Here is a 17,899-nt window from a genome sequence, read left to right on the forward strand (position 1 = left end):
TGTACCATCTACTGACGCTTAACTTCTTGTCATAGAGATCCTACAGACAAATATATTTTACTATAAAAGTGTTAACGTCAACAGCAAGAACACTGCTCAAGAAAGCAATACAGGACAGACTGCTACAAAGAAAATGCTTTCTTAAGCAGTGACACACTTGTTTCTCTAGGAAGAGAAGGCAGATATTTCTCAGTAAATGGTACCAAATTCAGAAACTGACTGCACTGATTCTACTTCAACAAGCTGGTACCAAACAAACTTTTCATACTGAGAGGCAGATACGAGTTCAGCAGCTTCAGCTTTTTGCATAATAGTGTCTGGTAAGGAAAGAATTTCAGCTGTAACACAACAAACAGCTTCACATGTTCTTAAGAGCTATGGAACTGCAATCACAGTGAGACAGTACAGGCAGATCCTGCAAATTACTGCAGGCCAAAATAAACCACTGCCAAAAGCCAAGGAGGCTCCTCAGCTTCCTGCCTACCACCTTCTGATGCCTCTATATATGCACATGCCCTTTCCCTCCCCATCTTCCCACCTAGGCAAACTCCCTTCCAAACCTTTCTCCTGCTTACTTGGATCTGGAGAATTGGAGACAGCATCTTCCAAGGAATCCTTGTTCTGAGTTTTGAGGTTCACCCCTACAAGAAAGAAATGTGTTTTATTTTAAGCAATTTTACACTTCTCTTGAATCTCAAATAAAAATAAATCAAAAGCGTGACGATGTTTTAAGATACAGAATCTCTCTGCATGGAAAATCTCAGGGTTCTGCACAGCAGAAAAAAAAAACCAAGCCAATTAATGAGGAAAAAATACATCTTGGATCAAACTTGAACATCTCACTAGAAGTGCTCAGTAGCTAAAACCCAAACAAAACCCTCCTCCCCAAAATGGTGAAATATCTTCAAAAGTGGACGCTATAAACTCCTATAAACAAGCTGGTGTGGAACATGAGAGAAAAAGAGCTGCTGAGGAGACAAGAAAAACTGCTGCCTTCAAAGCCATTCATCAAAATAAAAATTTCAGTAAGCCTCTAAGCATTTAAAAGGAACTAATTGTTTAAAACTAGCTGAGGTAGATTGACCCAGGAAATTGCTATCAACACCGAGAAAGGGCGGATATCTGCTCCGTGGCGATGGCAGTAACCCGCGGGGGAGCTGGCTCGGAGTGGCATGCACCTTTCACCAGCTCCTCCTGCCATCTGCCATCCACACCGGGAACTGCAACAGGATTCACTTGTCTGAGCTACCACCTCCCCCTGCGGGGCAAGAGCGACAACATCCCGAGCCCCAAGGGAAAGAGATGGGATCATTTATCACTCTGAAGCCCGTGATGCACCAAACCATGCTGCAGGCAGCAGAGGAGAACCAGACTTAATAAGAAACCGCATTTTTGGAAATTAAAAAAAAAAAAAAAACAAAACACAACCACCATCCCCTCCAAACTGCTTCATTTCATAGGTGACTCAAAGCATAAGGGAGAACTCTCAGTCCAGCCACTGAGTACCCAGGGTGGCCCCAATAGACGGGTGAGGATCTACAGACACAAAGAAATTCTGTAAAACTCAAGCGTGTTTATCACCAGGACATGCTCTGCATTTACACTGTGCAAACTGCATCCAGCTGAAATGCAGCTCAGCAATTGCAAAAACAAACAAAGCCTATCGGGAAGCCAGAAAACACTAAAAATGTAAAGCAAAAAAATTAAATGTAATCAGATGAAATTCACAGAAGAAAACAACAGAAAATAATTTTTAATGTGACTATGTGAATACAAGATGAGGTACAAGAAAATTAAGTCTGCTAACTTCTTTACTGCTCTGCAAAGCATAAGGAAAAACAAAATTGTCTTAATCCAATGTAATTCTAAAGGGCAAATTTATTCCTTAAAAAATCTTTAAATTGGTTTTGAGAAAAGAACGTAAGTCACAAATGCTGTAAGCCCTAAAGTTCAACTTTTTTCGATGTGCCTAGCTAAAATGCATATCCACAAAAGCAGAGGGTAGGTCACAAAAATCAGACAACACAGTAGAATGCTTAGCATGGCATGTTGTTCCATTTACAGGGCTGAAAAGATGCTGAGAACTTCCACTAATTCAGGTGTCTGGGTAAGTTCAGGAAGATAGAGGTAATCTTCAAGTGAAAGTACAGACAGGTCTTCTCTCTAAAGGATAACAGCTTAAGGCAGTCCCACCAAGGAAAAAAAAAGGCTTCTGAACACCAGTGCATATTTAGTTATTTTTGGTGTCTGAACATCACTGTTTTGCTATTATGGAACCCAATTACTCAGTAAACAATGAGCACCTTTCTATAATAAACCTTTTAAAACACACCCAGAGAAGTAGAGACACGTTAAAACCAACAAAACAACCCAAAGAACTGCCACACACCAAGAAGTCCCAGTGCCCTAAGAGATCTGTGTTTTCCATCCTCGATCCTGGCTGCTGTGCAGTGCCCGCGCCGTGCCGAGTCCTGCCCATCCCCTGGCACAGGCAGGCCCTGCCCTGCCCCGGTACCTGCTCCGGGGCCGGCCCCCAGCCCGTTCCCGTACTCCTCCGCCCCGCCGAAGCTCAGGAACGAGCCACCACCGTCCCCTGGATGCCGAGAGCTGATGTGTCTGCAGACAAACAAAGCCGCCTTTTTTGTACAACCTTCCTCACTCGGGCCATTCCTTGCTTATAGCAAATGTAATAACAAGCCCTCGAGCCCTCTGCCTCAGCCGAGGTGGAACCAAGCTCTTCCCTCACTGATGTTGGCAGTGATGGAAGGGCACCAGGGCAGCACAGAGAAGGCTGTGACAGCATTCCATGTCTGTCCATACTGTTTGTTCTTTGCCTCCAGCAATAATCAAAGCACTGCCTTTGCAGGACAGCAAAGAACCAGCTACTCACATCCCCCCAGGAGACAAATAAAGCTTTGCTGGTTATGTCCAGATCTGATTTCACGGTCCATAAACCCAACATTCAAGACTGAGCGAATGGCTCACCTGCCAGTTGCCTCATGGTAAGCCAGCTCCAGCAGCTCCGCAGAGGAATGTGTCAAATCCTGCTGCCCACTGCCCTGCATTTCTGCCATGTTCTGGCGGGTCTGATGGTGGATCTGGATAGCTTCTCCTGAGGGACCTACACAGTCACAATTGGATCACTGATCACCACATCTGCACTGATTCCTCAGTTGTTTGTACTCTTATTTGGCCAACAGCATAGGCAGTGAGAGCTAATGGACATTGAGAAAGCATGTTCACAAAATCCTCAAAGCCCCGAACCTCTGCCATCTCCTCTGAAGCAAGTGAAGCAAAATATTTTTTTAAAACATTTTGGAGGGCCCGCTAAACAATTATGCAAACAATTCAGCATCAGAAAAATCAACTCAATTTGTAGTTACAATTCCCTTCAACAGGGAAATGTTGCGTACCTGTCGCTGCTCGTTTGCAAATAGAGGTATTTCCCAAAAGAGGACTGCTCAGGCCTGCACACTCATTGTGTAGTGTGCAGAGCACTTTACTACCCCGGAGTTCCCACTGGCTGTGTCGTTGCGCTAATCCCGGCAAGGACAAAGCCACAGCAGGCCGTGCTGTGGGGCAGCTCACCCACAGGGAAGGTGTGCATCCAGCGCCGGCGGTTGGATGTCAGCTTCATGGGCATGCGGGATGGGGCGAAGGGGTTGATGAGGGCGCGCTGCGGCGCGTACCCGCCCGGCCGGATGTGCAGCAGCGACTCGGCGCTGCCCACGTGGAACCGCCCCGGGGCGCTGGAATCGCGCTGCTGCGACTCCAGCGTGTTCTCAAGGAAATCTGCAAAACACAACCCAGCCAGCGTGAGAGCCTGCAGGAGGCAAGCACAAGAGAATTAACTGCTCAGGGGTGTAGAGGTTGCCCAGGGTAAGGGGAAATAAGGAGACCTAAGAAATAAGCAGGCAGAGAAGCTGAAAGCAATTCCTATCCAGCCTGAAAGTTACAACGTAAACAAGAACCCAGACAAGAAAAAGCATTATTCCACCTGCCACTACAGAGCTGCTGCAAACTGAAAACTTCCAATAAATGAATCCATAAAGAAACCATTTGCTAAGCCATTTATGAAGAATTACTCAGACCTTCGAGAATTCCTGAGAAATCAAAAGACTGACATAACAGAAGCCACAGCTGAGCCTCGTACACACGTCTTTTCTGTGACACTCAGATATGAGCACTGAAATCAGAGATTACTCCCAGATGACATGCAACATGATCTTCACAAGATACCAGTTAGTTGTCACTATTCAGTGTGGAACAGAAGTCCAGTTATTTAGAAAGAGGAGAGAAAAAATATACTTAGGTAGATAAATAGCAATTACTCTGCTCAACAAGTGGAAATCTCAAAGAGAAGGAGGGGTCTCATTTACCATTCTATATTGTCAAATACAACATGAAAACTCAGTTTGTTTTATTCTTTCCTCCCTGCCAGTCCTAATCCACACACATCCTCATCCTGCTGAACACCTTCAGCTGGGTCACACAGCTACCCCTCAAACTAAAGGAGTAACAGAAATAGCAAAGAAAGAAGAGTGTTGTATTAACTGACAGAAGGGGAAAACATGAATGGCAGATGTGATGTCAAGTACACTGTGTGAGAGCAGCCCCACACCAGTAACTGCCATTCCTGTGACAGGATAAGTATGTTACCAGTGTCATAGAGCACGGCATGAAAAAACCATGAAGAGCCTTCAGGGAGAGAATTTTATAGAAGACGAAGCAGTTGCAGGAGGAATACTATTTGCCTAGAAATGAACTGGGTTTGTGGAAGATACTGTGTACTGCCTGAGAAAAAAATTAAATTGGAAAAGAAGAAAAGCACCGCTAACACGCTGAGACAGTTCAGCAGCACATTGTCAAAAGGAAGGATCTAGAAAGTGAGTCTTAATGACAACAAATCCCCACAGAGAAATGTTATAAGCAGAGTCCCCCAGGGCACACTGCTAAGGCCAGTTCTCATTTGACAGCTTATAGGTGACCTGGATAATACAAGTTCCTTGTGTGTGTCCACACTGGCAGGCAGGCACAGGAGAATAGTCAAGTACTAAAGAAGGCAATAGGCAAGGGAAAAGAGCAAATCAGTGTCAGGACACTTCTATTTAGGACAAGCCATTAAAAAAAAAGCAATGGAGTTGGACAAAGATGACAAAGGGAGCTGGAGCTATGGAAATGCTGTACCATGAGTGCCAATACAAGCACCATCTCCACTGTGCTGGCCTGGCAGTGGCCACACAAACTTCCCCCTTGTCTCCCCACATGCCCCAGGCTGACCTCTGGTGCTGGTATAGCCCAAGGAGCTGCTGACTTCACACTGGTGCAGGTGAGGCCGCGGGATCATGAGGATGTTGGATATCTTGCCCAGGGAGCTGTCGTCAGAAGCCTGGCTCCTCACCTCCTCGGGGGGCAGCGCGCGGCTCTGCAGCGAGGGGCTGCACGACACGTCGTACGAGCTGGAGCTCTTCCTGGTGCGGCTCTCCCTCTCCCTCACCGACCTGCTGACAGGAAAGACATTCATCCCCTTTCCTTCATTTCCCTGAGATTCATTCATGGTTAGCAGGGGGCTGCAACAGCCCAAGTCGTGCCAAAGACTCGATGCTCAGCAGGAGACCTCAAGAAGGGCATTACAGGGAAGCCATCACTATCTTTTTTGACTGCTTGGGTAATTTGTATTTCTGTGCATCACACAACACAACAAGAACACTGCAATGCTTCCAGTGCAAGGGCTGTGAAAAGGCCTGTTTGACTCCCTCCGCAATCCTACAGACATCACACCAACCTGGTAGAGATGTGGCCTAGCAGATACCAGACCTCAGCCTACAGTGCCAGGAACATGTAGCTGGAGGGAAACTACTTGGAATGATGAACTATTTAAACTGTGCTGGTATCTTTCAGCATTTGTTCCTACAGGCTGCTCAAATTCACATATTAACAAGTGAGTCCACATGCTTGGAGTTAGGCAATACTACTGAAATAAGCAAAGTAAAAAAAGTACTTCAAAACAAGCTTGTCAACCCCATACTTCTGAAAAAGCACTCAAATTCATAGTTTATTCAGTGAATTTAGCCAGGACCTGAGAATAATCAGCCTTTCTCCTCAGACAAAAGGACATGGAATAGCTGAGAACCTGCACCCAGCTTTTCTGCCTCTTCTCTCATTCAGACTGGCATCATTTTCCGGGAGGATTCCTCACCACTCTGTTCACCAGTTACTAAGCAGCTCATCAAACAATCTATTTCTACAACTCTATGCAAGTCTAATGAGTAAATAGTTCCTTAACCCCCTTGTAAAATCTGCTAGGAAGACTAGCTTTATTCCACTTCAAACAAAACTAAAGATTTAAGAAAAAAATATATTTACGCCTTTTCCTAGACCCCACACACTACTTTAGAAGTAAAACACCAGACAACCAGTCATGAAGATCAGGTACAGATGAAGCTTTTTGTTCCATTGTGAGCATGTGGAGATCAATTCTCCTTGTATTTCTCCAAGTATTTGATGTATCAAGCACACACAACGTGGCTGCTCCAGAAGCAGTGCACTCCCAAGCCTCTCACCTGAAAGTGCTACAGCGCTGGGCTCTGGATGGGCCTGGCAGTCTGAACACCTGGGCATCGTAGCCATCATAATCTACCTGGATAGGCAAGGCATTCTCAGCATCCTTTGGAGCTCCTAATGCTGAAATATAAATCATACAGCACTGGAACCTCTTTCGAGAATGTTCGAGGTCTGCAAGTCAGAGTATCCACCTCTCACCCCTAAGGAAAGCATTGACTCCAAAATGAATCCCAAAGAGTCATGAGCAGAACAGCTGGAGTAGCTCAGTTATCAAAGCTGGTGTCCCTGAATCAGGCTGGCTGATTTTGTCTTTCCCCCCATACATCCTAAACACTAAATGAATAATTGCCAAGAAGCCAACTGGTACATGCACATTAGCATCCCGAGTATCAAATCTGGGTTTGACGGTTTTCTGTAACAATTGCTCCTTCCCTGTGCTAAAGCGTCACTCTTACTGCAGCTGTTTGTTAGTCTGGGGGTCAGTGGGACAGATCATTCCAGAACAGAATTACTCACAGGCATCACGACTATTTTTTGCTTTCTCCGTCAGTGGCTGGAGGGTCCAACAAAGGAACCATGAAGTGACCAAGAAAACAAACAAGAATGAAAAGGAAAAAAAAAAAAAAAAAAGAGAGCAACAGAAAAGACAGAGGGAAGGGAATCAGTCAGCACGTTCTAAGGAAACACCCCCGGTGTGACCAAGCAAAGTTCAGCTTGCTGACTCAGTGAGGCAGCCGCACAACTTCAGGAATATTAAATGCTGATGCTTGGTCACAAACCTGTGTGAAAAACACAGTGTTCAACATCTTTTTTCCTCTCCATAGAGTACTTCATTACAGAATGAAACTGATTTTTATAGTGGTTAAAACATTTCTCACCCAGTTTTATGTAGAAAGCAAAGACCTATAAACTAGTCCCTCATTCACAATCCTTACAACAAACCTTGCAGCTTTGCTTTCACAGCCTTTTAGCACAGAAACTTAGTTCCAGCTTTTGTGATGCTTGACTGAAAAGAGGAAGCTGACAAACTAGTAAGATAACATAAATCAGAAAGATTCCCACCTTCCTTCCCGCCAGCTTGATCCGTGGAGTGAAGCTGTTACACAGGAGTTGACTTTTGGATGTGTAGAAACTGAAAGAAGAAACAGTGTGGCCTTAAGAACTCAACACAGTTGGTTTGCTACAAAGTAAACAGACCAGGAACCTGAGTCAGCTATGGATACAGAAAATGGGATACCTTCCCCTGCATAAAAAAAGTATGGAAAACACTGAGGGATGGTTGAGAGAAGCTACTCTTTGCCTAAAGACAGGGCTCTGACACTTGTACAGCCTCAGCTTAGACACTTCTTAATATGCTTAACACCTGCATTGCCCAGTTCATTTTCTCTTTCCACAGAAAGGCATCCACTGCCATCCTGCCATTTACACAACTCATTCTGATTTACACAACTGTAGTGACTCACATCAGCTGTTTGAAAACTGTCATTTCTGTTAGGTTGCATTAATGGCCAGAGTTCTGCAAGAGTAATGTAATATTTCCTTTGCTTCACAAGGAAAGCAGAGGAGATAAACAGTGAAAGAAGAAAGAGAATTCAAGAGATTACAAAGAGTAAAGCAAAGCAGAACTGTTTAGCAAAAGCTGATAGAAATCACCTACCTATGATTTATCCAGTGTGGGATATTGTAGTCATCACCCATTCGTGAGTCACCAGGGCCACAGCGATTATGGAGCTGTAAGAGGAATTCAGAAGCAATTAACAGCCAGTCACCAAACTAACAGCCTGCCACCAAACTAACAGCCTGCCACCAAACGAGTAACGTTTGTAGCAGGAACAGAGAGAAGGGAAAGCAGCCTTACCTTAAAGAGTGGTACAGCATGCAAGGGTTGCTCTCCCATGCACACCAAATCCACACCGATCCCTGTAAACAGACAGCAGTAGAGTTCAGCTGCTGACCAAACAGGACTGATATGCTAAGACAAAATAGATCATCAGTTTGAATTGAAGACCCAATATCTATTTATATCGTATTATAAGAGGCAATAATACTGAAAATGGCAGTTAATGGTCCCATAGTATGGTTACAAACCAACAACACCTGTGGGAATATAAGAAATTATTTTTCTACACTAATGCAACTTGTGCAAGATTATTCTTTAGGAGAAAAGTTTGCACAGACGGGTGAAGCTCTCTATCACAAACAAAAGAAACTAAATGCCTGTAAGTACTCTGAAAATCTGCTCATTCCAATACAAAGAGCAGATACAAGCCTTGCAGCTGTAACCCTTCCTCCCAGAGCACACAGCTCACAGCAGATCCTTTTTCCCAGCCAGAAGCTGCTGGATCTTTGCCAAGGCCGTGTCTGCCTTCCGAGAGGCTGCAGGCAGTTATTTACCGTTGTCAATCATGCGCTGCTTGGTGAGGATCATGAGGAGCCGATCCACCTCGAACACGCCCACGCCAGGGGTGATCACCACCGACATCTGCCCCGTGCGGTCAAAGTTGCGGTTGATGTAATGCTTGTCAAACACTGCCAGAAAGAACGCAGAAATATTTTAAAAAGACCATGGATGTGACTGTTGGAACCCTGGGCACGGAGAATTACAGACTTTCTGTGCTGACAGGCACTGACCCCCAAGAAAACACTGCATTTGACCTGAGGGAACGGAGAAGGCTTCCAGAATTGAATGACAGAACTGGGATTGTGGGTGTGTAGTTTGAATAGAAGTGTGTAATATCACATGGTGGAAAACTTAGAGTTTAAGGTTTTAGAATATAGTAATAAATATAAAGCAAGATGAAAGTGTTAGGGCAGAGGCTAGTCCTTTTTCACCTTCTTCTTCATGGGTCTAGGTGGTATTTTGTAATTGGATTGAAAAGTCTGCATTGCAGGCCACAGGTGGTTATTGGGCTAAAAGTAAAAATAATTTAGGTGTCATTTCTTAATTGGACAGTTTATCCTTAAAAGGCCTTGTAGAGAGAGAGATGGGGCTCCATTTTTAGTTTGTTAGCTAGAAGTGCTGTAGAACTCAAGGTTTGTGAGACTGTAGTATAGATAACAATTAATAAAGAGTCAGAACAAGAAATATCATCTCATGCATTTAATCCTGACTCTGGCAAAAAGAAGATAAAATGCAACAGGTGGCCACCTAATATTCCCCTCCGCTTCACAGTATTAAGGAAAAAGTACCAGAAGTCCACAGCCATTTACTGGCAGCTGCTTGAATGGTTCTTCCCCTGTATATTTTAATCCACTGCTCATAACTTACCATTGAATGAAAGATTTATTGCCTCCAGGTAGTTCCCTTGTGCTGAGGTAGAATTGTAGCCTGGAGGAAAGCCCTCTGGAAAAGTATCCAGAAGGGAGAAAAAAAAATCATCATTCCTGTATACTAGCTCTATATAATAAAAAACTCACAGAAAAATACATCTGTACTAAATACTATTAGCTCAAAAATTACAGGCAAAATTGATGTTATTAAGTTCCACAGAAAGACTGAGGCAAATTCCCCAGCCAGGAGAGCACCAAGTAGCATGACACCAGACTCCAACTGAAACTGGACAGTTTACTGGCAAGCTAAAAAACAACAAAAAAAAAAGAGTTCAAAGGAGGATTCTTGTACCTGCTTGCTCGAGTCGTACCAACACGGGATACTGGATGAAAAGCTTTTTAATGGTCACAAGCAAGGAGGTCCACTCTTCCCGCCTCTCATTCTGAACTACAACTCTAGAAAACACACAACCTGGTGAGGCCCATGAAAGGAAGCCATGAGGGGAAGTTGAGAAGGGATGAGCAAACTACAAAGAAATGCACAAAAGGGTGCATCAGGTTGCACATACACTGTGGGACAAGAGGTGAAAAGAATTGGGAGGAAAACATACTTGTAAAAATCCTCATAAAATCTTCCCTCGTGGTCCTGCCGAATTGATGCACGATGTGTTTCAGGAAACTCATCTGAAATGGAAGGAAAAGCACATCTCATCTCATGCTCTTGTATAGAAATGACTCATGTTTTCCAGCAAGAAGCTGTTATTTCCATTAAAAATAAACAAAAAAACCCCCAAAAAGCCCCCAGTAAGCAAACAAAAACCCAAAATACTTGGAGAAATATCGGACCTCCTACACAATATAAAAACTGCTTTTAAACCAATATGACAGCTTGAGTATGATGAGGAAAATTTGCAACATTCTTCTATGTAAAGTGTTCACTGCAGTGCTTTCATAACAACGTCTGTGTACCTACTGTGCCTGATAGAGAATATTTTGAACGTGGCAATTAAAAAAAGAGAAAAAGTCCCTGTCAGCCTGTGACCAACTTTCAAGAGATAAGACAGGTTTAAAAATGGAAACATGAGAATAGAGAATTTGCATACCTATAGATTTTGCTTCATAAAATGTTCTTGAAAACAGAACCACCGTCACTTCATGGCTGCAATTCTTCTCCTGTCCAGGAAGAACAAACACAAAAAGAAAATCTTAAAGGTCACATTTGGTAGGAACTTGTGTACATACACCAATAGCAATAGCCTCTCTTCCCTCACACCTAGAAACAAAGGTAACTAACAAAACCTAGGCTGTGGCATTAATGGATCTGCATTAGTGCTCCACCTGCCTCTCTGAAATAACAAAATGGTCTGTCCTGCAGATTCTGTGCTGCTTGGCTGTATCACATTTACCAGGAGCATTCTCCACTAGTCTCTAAAGAAGCTCCTCCCTGTGGTTGACAAGATCTTTGTTAAGAAAACAGATATTTGACACAGTTTGTTTATACCCACCCACAGCAATCTGATATTCTGATGTGTTACTGTTCAGATAGATGCCCCTAACAATTCCAGAAAAATAAAAAATTAAATCTGAACACAATCCCCTATTTACCTTCCATTTTGTGAAGAGGTCAGCAAGGAAACCATTCACAGCTTTCTCAAAGTATAAATCCCCTGCAAAATAAAAATCTCCCAAGCATCAGATAACAGCAGATACTTCAGCTATGGAGCATAGCTAACCCTAAGATTCTAGGACAATTATATTTATTAAAATTTGAGTAGCAGTGTGCATAATTAAAGGGCAATATCACTAAGATAAGATGATAAAAAGATTAAAAAGCATGACTGCTTTATGATAAAAAGATTTTAAAGCATCATTTTTTCAAAGGATGTAAACATGACTCTTACTGCCAGAAGGATCTGACCTTTAATTCATTTTTCCAACATATTTGCAGCATGCTGGGAAAGCATCTGTACTGTCTTTTAGGCATAGAATGCACAACTGATCCCCTGCTCTGATTTGAATGGTTTCCCAGTTCCATATGCCTAAACACATGGTCAAAGGAAGTGGCAAGAGGTTTGCTAAAGAATTAAGCCAGAAAAAAATAGGATGACATAGAGAAGTGACTCATTCTTAATGCCTAAAGTTGTAATACTTCCAGCTGAAGTTACCAACTTCAACCTGGGCTAAGGCAGGTTTCACTTCCTCAGTAAGCCAATGTCAAGAGAAATCTAAACCATCAAGGGCCTCTTTGCACAGAATTTCCACACAGTTCTGGCTTCAGGATTCCCAAACTCGCACCTGCCCTCACCACCCAACATGCTCATACCCATAGAAAACCTTTACAATGCTCACAGTGATTTCAGGGCTAAGGCAACGGTACCCAGGCTCTAAAGGGACAGGAAAGGGATGGCACAGCCAGGGACAGAAACAGGTGGCTCTGCAAGGAAGGATCTAAGGAAAGACCACAACATGCCCTGGAGCACTGCTTAGGCCAAAGGCAGGATATGTTAGTTTGCTGGTCGTGGCAGTTTTGTAGTAGGGGCAGAAAGGACAGCTGCTATCATCCCAAGTCACAGGCAGGTCAGTTACCTACGTACCATAAATATCAAAATCCCACATTTCACAGCTCATCTGGATAAAAATATAAACCATGGCAGAAGTGGAGCGGAAGACCACCTGCAAAGGAATGCAAGACCTGGTTTAAAACCAAGGACTTTCATTAGAAGACCCAAATGAAGAGGTTAACTATACAGCAATTTATACAACTGCAGTCCTTGCATCACAGGGAATTTCCCCTCTAAGAAACTGGCATTCCCCCTCTAACAAGTCATTCCTAGTGCTGCCAGCACAGCAGAGCTGAAGTTTATTGCAATTCTTCACCTTACTACACAGCCAGTTCTAATGATCCATACTAATCTGAATGCGAGATGGAACTACAAAAATCCTGGCAAGGAAAGGAAGGGAAAAGCTGCTGTCCCCTGTTTCCTGAACTCTTACCCGGGTGTCCTCACTGATGTATCCACAAGTGACTTTCTCACTCTTTACCCACAGTTCACCTGCTTGGGCCCTGGAAGAAAAGAAGTGCAGCATATTTGAATACGAAGATTAGAGAGGCAGTATTTGAGCAAGTAAGAGATGTACCAAAATCTGCACTCAAGGATGACTTATTTGGTTAAAACCCAACGTTTAACCCAAAAGATGTCAACCAGCCATTTCCCTCTGCACCTGCACATTTCCTTGTCCCTGTGTCACCCCAAAAGCAATCCCCTCTGAACTATTAATACAGCTTGGGAAGAGAGACAAAAAGAAAACTATTTGGCCTTCACCAGAGTGTAGCTGGCTGCCCCGCTATCAGTTTCTTTTACCCCAAATCAGACTGAAGCCTTCCCCCACCCCATGGTGCAGACAGACATCTGTAGATGAGGAAGAGAACAATGAAACATGAAGGATTTTTCAGAGAAGGGTCTCCAGTTAGATACTTAAAACTCACAAAGCTAAAGCAATAAGTAACAAGAGGCACTCACCTGATACCTGCAAATTCGACTTTTTGGGTGACATATGCACATGTGCTGACCTAGGAAAGAGGAGTTACATGTGTTAGAAGAAGAGCAGGCTCAGAGTGAGGAGAACAATGTACATAAATCCACTCGCGCTCAAATGTGATTTTTACAACAGAAGTCATAAAATCCATTCAGTGTAGGTACTACTAATAGCTCAGCCTACAGAACCTCTGTATTGGACAACAGAAAATCACTTTTAACATAGATAAACTCTAGCTGGGATCATTTGTCTAATTCAGTGCACTTAGAGGAGCAGAAGACTGCACTTCAGAGATGCAGGCAGAAGATATTCTAATAGCTACTTATTAAGGGATACTCTCAGAGAGGGGACACTTCAGCATACTTCTACTTGAAAAACACTTGGATTCAATTCCTTCCAAACGCAGCTAAACATTAAAATTCAGAACATAAGCAAAAAAACTCTGAACAGCATTTTCAATGCCCAAGGCAGCAATCAACATTATAGCAGTGGAGTAGGAAATGATGGGATCTGTTTCCCTACAAGACATTTACATCCATTTCTCCAACTCTGATGTGCCACTCACAGCACAAGATCCTCAGGAGCTGCTGGCACTGTCTTTGGCTCTCTGCATTTTGTAAAGCACTTCTTTTCTTTCACAGTAAGCAAGACACAAGGTTCATCACCTGCACCCTGCCCAGGGGCAGCAGGGGCCTTACCAAACTCTTCTTCAGCCGCCACATATCCCCACGCCCGATGTACTGATCTTTAAATGTCAGCTCCACCAAGTCCAAGGTCACCTCCTGGGAAATGGATGAAAAACACTGCTTAGATTTTACTGGCTGTTTTTAAGTAGGGCCCGCCAATCTGTTCATTTAGTAACCAAATGTTAAAAGAAGGGCCATTCAAAAGCGAGTCAAGATCCCTAAAACAGCAAGATAAAGGGGAAGTCCATGCAAATAAATACCAAAGTTGTGCGTGTACCTCACCTACTGTGAGCTGTAAAACATTGTACAATGTGACCAGAAAAAGCCCAAGGACTAAGTCTGTACTACAAGTCTCAGTGCAGATTGGAAGCTGAAATAAAACAAATTACTGCCATTGTTCATGGCACTAAGGAAGCTTTATTTCCTCCAGATTTTTGTCTTGTGCAGAGTGTAAGTTCTGACTGCAGCTCTTTTAAAAGTTGGGACATTTACAGAGCCTGTAAGAGGCTCTGTGCATCAAATAATGCAAATCCAGGCCATGACTCTTCTCCTGACTAGGCCACCTACTGTTTTTTCTTTACTGTGCCTGGTTCTCATGTATTTCTGAATTTTAAAAATATGTGAAATGTTTACATTTCTACCAAGCACTGTTGAAGCAGGATCATGGAGCTCAAAAAAAGAGCAGAGATGGTAGGAAGAGAAGAGACACATAACAAACCAATAAATAATTCAGAAGTCTAAGGCTCATTTTCCTAGGGAAGAAGACTTAACATCTTTCATTATAAAATAAATGCCTTTTTCCCCCCAGACTACTGTAGATGGGAAGTCACAGGGTTCTGATTTGAGTCAAGTGATGGAATGGATGGAAACAAGTGGCAAAACCACACACCTTTGGGTCAACAACATTGACATGGACATCCTGGTAGGGCCGCAGGCGGAACACTTGGGCAACGGTCTGATCCACACTGATTGTCTCTGCCCCGAAACGAGAAAGGACAGCAGAGAAGTGAATGTCCCCAACAGCTTCCAAGGGGTTTACAGGCACAAAACCAACACTGTGAGACTGTCATGAAACACAAACTGCAGGCTAAAAAGCCAAGTTTGTTTAAACCATACTCACACTACTCAAGCAAAAGCAGATTTAGAACTAACTGCTGATTTTCTGTTAAAATTCTAATCCTCCTAAACAGACAAAGCATTGATTTTCTTATGAAATTAAAATACACACATTAGCCAATCACAGGTACAGCCCAGTCATGCCACCCCTCCTATGACTTTACTGTGCATAAGTGTAGGGTTTTACCTTTCTGCAAATCTTCCTTAAGTGACTTCACTTGTAGAAGCAGGGGACTAGTATGGAGAAGACAGAAAAAAGGTAGACAAGGTGAGATACCAACAGTGTCTCTGGTAAATCACACACTCAAAACTATTTTGTGACAAGGATCACAGGATAAGCAAAAGAGAAACATTAATATTTTCTAGAAAGCCTCATACACCATCTTCTCCACCTGTCTCTCTGCCTTGTTCCTTACATTCTTTACAATTATAAAGTACTCTTGAGGTAAAGAAAACACTACAAATGGGAAATTAGGTCACACAAGAACTTCTGAGATCCTCACACAAGTGTACCACTGCTTTTCAGATACAGGCTGCAGGACGAACAGGTTCATAAAACAAGGCCACAAAATTTTAATTTTGCCTAGGATATACTGTAGGATAGGAGAATAACCCTTAGGTAACAGCAGATCTAGGAAGAGAATACAGACATTGCCGATTCTATATTCAGGGGCTACTTGGCCTATGGAAGATCAGCAAACTAACATCATACACAAAGAATTCCATAAATTTAAAGGAAGCACTCCTGCTAAAGTTAACCTCTTTACTTCTCTTTAGGCAGAAAAAAATCATGGCAGCATCCTGAAGCAAAGTTCTGTCTCACTCTAGAAACCACTACACATGAACAGATCCTTTCAGTGCTCCAACATCACTGATATCAGCAAAGAGAATTCACCTGTATTCATCATTGGGATGGGCAATTTCCACAACATCTCCCAGCTTGATTTGAAGAAATACTTTAGGATTCACCACCAGTTCATCATCTACAAGACATAAACGAATGAGGGCAGTGAACAGATATATGCTAAACACAGACACCTCCACGTTTGCATGCAATAGCTCAGCATGTATAAACACACCAAACCAAGATGAACACACCAGCAGAATGCTTTGTGCTCACCACATGACAAGGTCCCCGCCCAGCCACTTCAGATCAGCCACTCTTGCAGGCACAAACAACTCAAACAACAGAACTTTCACAAAAGAAGTGTTCAGCAAAAGACTGTGCACCTCATTTATGCAACCAGGATCATCTTCTGTACTTTTCATACAACAAACACCAGCAGGAAAGTAGACAGCTATAGAATCTCAACAAGATTAATCAGCATGCTGTAAGTCTAGAAGTAGGGAGCAATCCAATCAGTGGCACTGTTATTAGTGCTCAGAAACACATCTGTGTGCAGTCATAAGTCACTGACATATATGACACTCATTAGGGTGACTGAAACACCAGGATAAGAGAAAAGTGTTGCAACAAAAGGGGAGGAAGTAAAAATAAAGCAATTTCATTTTTAGATACAATCTTGGTCTCTTCCAATTAACGTTCTTTTATTTTGCTGTATGCTGTTATTAGAAAGAGCTTTCCAAACTCTGGCTGACAATACTGCTTGTTACATCAAAGTTCCATCTTCACTCTTTTATTAAAACAATCGATAAAACAAATGCCTTCAATTAAGTGAGTGCTGGTGTCACTGTTATGAGCTGGGAGATACTGACCACTGCCTCCAAACCCCTTCTTATGTATGACGAGCTTGTACACCTTGTTGGTTCTCATCTTGAGCTCCAGTTCCTCTCAGACGCTTCGAGCCAAGACAGTTAAAGGCATCTTGCATATCTAACATAGAAATGAAAGCAAACACAGATCTCTTGTCAACGCAAACCGATTGTGTATGTTCTGCACGTGAACCCAGCACGTTGTCCCGGCCGATTTCACCGCGGCGCGGCAGAGCTGCGCCCAGCAGAGGAGAGTGCGGGGCAGCTACAGGTACAGGCACAAGGAGAGAGGGACTAAAAGTGTGCTTTTCAAATAAGTTAAAGGGTTGAGCGTGCAGATGTGCTTGGCAGAAAGTCAATTACCGAGCTACAGAGTCGTGGTGGGAAAAAAAAAAAAACCCATGCACCCAAAATTTGTTAAAACAAACTCTGTAATTTGCAACTGACGCGGGTCTGGAAAGAAGCGCCGCTCGGTGCTGGGAGCCGGCAGACCCGCACCGGGGACGCCACAAAGAGCAGGGCCGGAGCGGAGAGCAAACAAACCCAAGCAGTTACAGTCCCGCTGCCGTGCCTACAGTCCTTAAGCAGCTATGGAACCGCTGCGCTCATTCGGCCGCTCGCTTATAGGGAAAGAGAAGCCCATGGAGACAGCCGAGCTCCTGCCCGGAGCAGCGGCGAGGGGCGGTCCGGCACACGGGCCCGCCAGGGTCCTTACCAGCACGGGGGGCAGTAGCGCACAGCGAGTAGCGCGGCGGCTCAGGCCAGACCCGCGGGGGAAGGACAGCGGGGAGAACGGCGCAGTCCGGGAGCGAAGGGAGCTCGGGCACCTTAACTCTCCGAGTCGCTCACAGCCGCCGCGGGCTGAGCCAGCCCCAGGTCAGCGCGGCCGGAGCCGGCCGTGCCGCGGCAGAGCCGAGCAGAGCGCAGCGCAGTCCCGCCGCTGCTCCCGGAGCGTCCGAGCGCGGGGCCCGGACCTGCCGGTGCGTGCACCGCCGGTTCCGCGCGGCACTTCC

General features: G+C 44.0%; 1 protein-coding gene across 9 annotated transcripts in view; it reads right to left on the reverse strand.

Annotated features, from left to right (window-relative positions):
- The window catches only part of DEPDC5 (DEP domain containing 5, GATOR1 subcomplex subunit), a 40,540-nt gene extending 22,675 nt beyond the window's left edge, over nt 1–17,865 (reverse strand). For 4 of the 9 annotated variants that reach the window (XM_066199349.1, XM_066199345.1, XM_066199348.1 and 1 more), the window contains exons 1-25: nt 17,602–17,865; nt 16,890–17,007; nt 16,069–16,156; nt 15,361–15,407; nt 14,947–15,032; nt 14,070–14,153; nt 13,356–13,405; nt 12,829–12,898; nt 12,429–12,507; nt 11,440–11,501; nt 10,938–11,007; nt 10,446–10,518; nt 10,187–10,290; nt 9,833–9,907; nt 8,959–9,093; nt 8,423–8,484; nt 8,222–8,295; nt 7,627–7,696; nt 7,081–7,117; nt 6,564–6,684; nt 5,281–5,501; nt 3,589–3,792; nt 2,986–3,121; nt 2,516–2,616; nt 576–641 (exon numbers count right to left, since the gene is read on the reverse strand). In XM_066199349.1, coding sequence (XP_066055446.1) covers nt 576–641; nt 2,516–2,616; nt 2,986–3,121; nt 3,589–3,792; nt 5,281–5,501; nt 6,564–6,684; nt 7,081–7,117; nt 7,627–7,696; nt 8,222–8,295; nt 8,423–8,484; nt 8,959–9,093; nt 9,833–9,907; nt 10,187–10,290; nt 10,446–10,518; nt 10,938–11,007; nt 11,440–11,501; nt 12,429–12,507; nt 12,829–12,898; nt 13,356–13,405; nt 14,070–14,153; nt 14,947–15,032; nt 15,361–15,407; nt 16,069–16,156; nt 16,890–16,947 — 2,173 coding nt within the window. In that variant the 5' untranslated portion in view covers nt 16,948–17,007; nt 17,602–17,865. Of the gene's footprint in view, nt 1–575; nt 642–2,515; nt 2,617–2,985; nt 3,122–3,588; nt 3,793–5,280; nt 5,505–6,563; nt 6,685–7,080; nt 7,118–7,626; nt 7,697–8,221; nt 8,296–8,422; nt 8,485–8,958; nt 9,094–9,832; nt 9,908–10,186; nt 10,291–10,445; nt 10,519–10,937; nt 11,008–11,439; nt 11,502–12,428; nt 12,508–12,828; nt 12,899–13,355; nt 13,406–14,069; nt 14,154–14,946; nt 15,033–15,360; nt 15,408–16,068; nt 16,157–16,889; nt 17,008–17,601 lie in introns of all 9 variants that reach the window. The other 5 variants (XM_066199344.1, XM_066199347.1, XM_066199346.1 and 2 more) reach the window with 2 other exon arrangements.
- Nucleotides 17,866–17,899: the final 34 nt, after the last annotated feature.

Source organism: Chamaea fasciata, unplaced genomic scaffold, assembly GCF_029207755.1.
Source record: "Chamaea fasciata isolate MVZ Bird 193981 ecotype frontalis unplaced genomic scaffold, bChaFas1.0.hap1 SCAF_18, whole genome shotgun sequence".
NCBI lineage: Eukaryota > Metazoa > Chordata > Aves > Passeriformes > Sylviidae > Chamaea > Chamaea fasciata.